Source organism: Colobus angolensis, unplaced genomic scaffold (assembly GCF_000951035.1).
Source record: "Colobus angolensis palliatus isolate OR3802 unplaced genomic scaffold, Cang.pa_1.0 Scaffold148, whole genome shotgun sequence".
Classification (NCBI taxonomy): domain Eukaryota; kingdom Metazoa; phylum Chordata; class Mammalia; order Primates; family Cercopithecidae; genus Colobus; species Colobus angolensis.
Window position 1 is genome coordinate 1,710,299 of NW_012114577.1, and position 5,392 is coordinate 1,715,690.

General features: G+C 37.1%; 1 protein-coding gene across 1 annotated transcript in view; it reads left to right on the forward strand.

Annotated features, from left to right (window-relative positions):
• Nucleotides 1-5,180, forward strand: part of KCNK1 (potassium channel, two pore domain subfamily K, member 1) — a 53,277-nt gene extending 48,097 nt beyond the window's left edge. The window contains exon 3 of the mRNA XM_011935714.1: nt 3,954-5,180. Coding sequence (XP_011791104.1) covers nt 3,954-4,213 — 260 coding nt within the window. The 3' untranslated portion in view covers nt 4,214-5,180. The remainder of the gene's footprint in view (nt 1-3,953) is intronic.
• The last annotated feature ends 212 nt before the right edge of the window (nt 5,181-5,392 follow it).

Below are 5,392 nucleotides of genomic sequence, written 5' to 3' on the forward strand. Positions count from 1 at the left end.
TTTTTTTTTTTTTTTTTTTTTGAGCCTGAGTCTCACTCTGTAGCCCAGGCTGGGAGTAGAGTGGTGCAATCTCAGCTCGGCTCACTGCAACCTCCGCCTCCCAGGTTCAAGCAATTCTCTGCCTCAGCCTTCCAAGTAGCTGGGATTACAGGCTTCTGTCTCTATTTTGCCACTTCAAGCTCCACCTCACCTCCCAACGAGGAGTCAGTCATAGAAACACTGATTGCTTTCTTCTCACTGAGAAGTTTTCCAAATTTACCACCTTCTCAACCATTTCATGATTTCCTTCAAAACTCTTTATGCAAAAATCTTATTACTGAGTTATTTTTCACAAGCACCTTAAAATTGCAGATCAATTTCTTACTAATAATGTAGGCATTATAAATGACAGTGTAAAAATACCTCATACAGAATGTACTTGATAACCAACTGTTAATGTAAAAAAAAAAGATTGCTCTACTTTATTAAATATTTTAAGGCCAAGAAAACTAGGCCTCAGATAGAACATATTATCAATCATGCTCTTTAATTTACCAGAAAAGTCTTAAAAGAGCTGCTTACCTCATTTGTCCATCTGGTTCTTTTTAGAAGAAGTTAGCCTCTATTAACTGTTTCCAGAATTTTGTATGTGGAAAATAAAATGGGCATTCAAATTCAGATGGCCAGAGATAGGGATTTATAATTTTTTAACAGTTTTCATTTTAAATTAAATATAATATCATAGAAAACTTAACCAGCTATTTTCGAGAAACCGTTCATTGCTGTGTGAGCCTTCCTGTCCTTTTCAGGATGCACAGAATTGCAGGTGTAATGTACCTGCTGTTTTCATTTCTGTCTTGCCTTCTTAAGAATTTTTCAATTTATGACTCGGTTCACGTCATGTTTTCTAGGAAATCATAGTAGACACTCAAGCAGCCAGATGCTCGGTCTTGGCTCTATCTTGTGATTCTTAACCCTACAAAATACTTGGTTGAATTGTGTGTATTTTGACATTTCCATTAAACCGTGGGCTCAGCCAAAACAAAGACTTCACTCATAAATCATTCGGGAACGCTTTGAACAGTACCTGGCTACCATACAAGTTCGATAGTTTTTTTTTTGTTTGTTTGCTAAATGGTTACCTAGGGTGATTTTATATTTCCTGTAGCTACCATAGGTATTATTTTTAGAGCCCATATGATATTCACCAGGTAGCCATACCATAATCCAATCATGCCTCTATTGCTCACTATTTAGCTTTCTCCTAATTCAGGGGTATTATAAATGACACTGCAGATAATTTTTTTTCTTTTCTCTTTTTTTTTTTTTTGAGATGGAGCTTCATTCTTGTTGCCCAGGCTCTAGTGCAATGGCACGATCTTGGTTCACTGCGACCTCCACCTCTTGGGTTCAAGCGATTCTCCTGCCTCAGCCTCTGGAGTAGCTGGAATTACAGGCACCTGCCACCACACCTGGCTAATTTTTTGTATTTTTAGTAGAGACGAGGTTTCATCATGTTGGCCAGGCTGGTCGCGAACTCCTGACCTCGTGATCTGCCTGTCTCAGCCTCCCAAAGTGCTGGGATTGCAGGTGTGAGCCACGGTGACAGGCCAAGAATATTTTTGTATGTGTGTACACATTTCCTCTGATATTCTTCCAAGAAATGAGATTGCTGGTTCAAAGTGAATACGCCTTTTTGTGACTCATAGAACATAATGACCTGGTGCTTTCCAAATGTTGTTATGAGTTGACACGTCACCAGCATTATCTGAGTGTGACAACTTCAGCACTCCTGGAGTGGTGATGGCCAGTAGCATTAGAGATGTTTTTTGTGTATGTAAGTTTGATAGCCAAATAAGCATTATTTCTTAACTTTCTTTTCATATAATAGGTGATTGTTTTACTTTATTTTATTCTGTGACTTGGAAAGTAGAATGTTTCTGTAATTATGCTTGCTAGCTGCAATAATTTTCTCTTATATAAATTGTCTTCTCATAAATTTTGCCCAACCACTTAACATCCTCAGTGTTTCATATAATACTAAGTCCTTGCATAACATTTTATCACTTCTTACAACATGGATCTTTTTTTAAAAAGCAGTCTACATAGAATTAGTTTAGGTTTTGAGCGTCAAGAACCTGAGTATCTAACAAATGAATGTTCCAAAGCTATATTAGATGTGGGCAGGATAAAATACCCAGTTTTTGTCTGAAACCCCATGGGTATTTTTGTCAGCATTCAAAAATTTGATAAAGGAGGCTGGGCACGGTGGCTCATGCCTGTAATCGTAGTACTTTGGGAGGCTAAGGCAGGCAGATCACTTGAGGCCAGGAGTTCGAGACCAGCCTGGCCAATATGGTGAAACTCTGTCTCTACTAAAAACACAAAAATCAGCCATAAATCACTTGAACCTGGGAGGCGGAGGTTGCAGTAAGCCGACATCGTGCCACTGTACTCCAGCTTAGGTGACAGAATGAGGCTGTGTCTCACAAAGTAGTAATAATAATAATAAAGGAAAAGACACTGATCCATCAATTCATCTAACAATGTCATTACTATTTTTAAAGTACAGGAGAGCACATTGAATGCACGATATTGTTTTCAAAACCTATAGTCAGATTGTGAAGATACTAAAACTTTGTATTCTTGGGTTAATCAGCCTTCTTATTCTTGTTATGCTGCCAATTTTAGCTTCCCTACTTCATACATTTTCGAAAATCCTTCTCAAATGTTTTACCACTGGGACATAAAATCAGAATTTTTGTTATTCTTGGAGTTTTCATCTTCACATTTCTGTTCCTTTTTATGATGACTTTTTTTTCTGAAAACTCATTTTTAAAATGATGGAAGGAATTTTAAATCACCATTTCCCATCACAGATTCCAAGCAATGCATTTTACTTGAGTCAACAGTTATCCTTTATTTTCCCAGTAAGAAACTGGTAGTGTTGGCCAGTGAATAGTCCACATGTCCAAAAACAACTGGGACATAATGGAGAGCTTGACTTTGCTGCTGAATTTAGGTGCAAATGTAGATAGCCATGCACAAGGACCTATTTAATATAGGTCCATTCTTAAATTTTGATTTAGTTTAGTGTATTAGTCCTTTTTCACACTGCTGATAAAGATATACCCAAGACTGGACAGTTTACAAAAGAAAAAGGTTTAACTGGACTTACAGTTCCACATGGCTAGGGAAGCCTCACAATCATGGTTGAAGGCAAGGAGGGGCAAGTCACGTCTTACATGGCTGGCCGCAGGCAAAAAGAGAGAGAGCATGTGCAGGGGAACTCCTCTTTTTAAAACCATCAGATCTCCTGAGACATATTCACTATCATGAGAAGAGCAGGGGAAAGACTTGTCCCCATGATTCAACTACCTCCCGCCAGGTCCCTCCAACAACACGTGGGAATTCAAGATGAGATTTGGGTGGGGACACAGCCAACCCATAGCATTTAGACTTCAATTTCTATTACTAAACTCTTATTCTGGAGTAGAAATTGTAAGAGTTTTGAGTGCTTAAAAAGGTATGAAGCTTTCTTCCGAGCACCCCATGATAAAACAAAACCTTTTCTAAAACATCACTGGCATTTTGTGAGCCGCTGATTATAAAGCAGAGGTGGGAAGCCCTCCTTGCATGAAATATCACGCTTGGGTAAGTGCAGTATGTTATGTGTCTTTAATAATGCCACGTCAGCCCCAAGTATTTTTTTTTTCTCAAAAATTGCAGCCTATGATTCTGACTAATCCAAGTTCATAGCAGGTTAAATCATTCTTCATTATCTTTTGCTCTTTAATAATGGGTAGTTCCTCTTTGAGCCATGAACTTAAAAACACTACTAAAAATTAAGAACCTGGCAATGAGTTTATTCCTTAACAAACACTGTGTTGGCATGAGGTGGGGAGGTAAATCACTTGCTACTTGATTTATCCATATTGAGATCACACTGAGACACTGTCCTGTTTCTCACACAGGTTACCTGCTACTTGGCCTTATTGCCATGTTGGTAGTTCTGGAAACCTTCTGTGAACTCCATGAGCTGAAAAAATTCAGAAAAATGTTCTATGTGAAGAAGGACAAGGACGAGGATCAAGTGCACATCATAGAGCATGACCAGCTGTCCTTCTCCTCGATCACAGACCAGGCAGCTGGCATGAAAGAGGACCAGAAGCAAAATGAGCCTTTTGTGGCCACTCAGTCATCTGCCTGCGTGGATGGCCCTGCAAACCATTGAGCGTAGAATTTGTTTGCATTATCCTAGGGCACCAGAGTCGGGGTGCAAGGAAGAGGCTTAAGTATGTTCATTTTTATCAGAATGCAAAAGCAAAAATGATGTCACTTTAAGAAATAGCTACTGTTTGCAATGTCTTATTAAAAAAAAAATGGAACAAAGAAGCTGTGACCCTGGCAGGATGTCTAATATGTGAGGAAATGGGATGTGCACTTAAAATTCACATGTGACAAAATTATCTAGACCTTACATAGGAGGAGAATACTTGAAGCAGTATGCTGCTGTGGTTAGAAGCAGATTTTATACTTTTACCTGGAAACTTTGGGGTTTGCATTTAAATCATTTAGCTGATGGCTAAATAGCAAAATTTATATTTAGAAGCAAAAAAAAAAAAAAATCCTAGAGATGTGTTTTATAAATAGGTTTATGTGTACTGGTTTGCATGTACCCATCCAAAATGATTATTTTTGTAGAATCTAAGTTAAACTTACTATTTATAATGCATAGGTAACCGTTAACTATGTACATATAAAGTATACATATGTTTATATTCTGTATATATGGTTTAGGCCACCAGATCCCAGTGTACTTCTCAGACCAAGACTACAGATATTTTGTTTCTTTTGATTTCTCTTTATACTAAAGAATCCAGAGTTGCTACAATAAAATAAGGGGAATAATAAATTCAAGAGTGAATAACCATAGTATTCTGCTGCAATAAATGTTTCTACCCTCTTGCATTAGGATGGTGTCAGATGTCTGACATGTTTATAAACAGTTTTTTTTAATTGAACAAGTTATGAATAGGATTTATTAAAAGGTTAAGATACTTTGTTTTGAAAGTACATTGTGATTTGCAGCCACCTAGCACTAAAGCACAGAACTTAAACACAAATCCCTAAATAAACAGATGAGGTTACATTAATCAGAGAATTTTAAGTTCGGAAGCTAAAATAAAATACAAATCACAGCTGGTTGTAATCGTATGCTTTCATATATCAGAAGTGTGCCTCTATGTAGAATATATATATGTGTGTGTATATATAGTGTATATATGTGGTGTATATATAGTATATATATAGTGTCTATATAGTATATATGGATATATACTTGAGTATATGGAGTATATATGGATATATACTATATAGACACTATATATACACACATAGTATATATAGTATA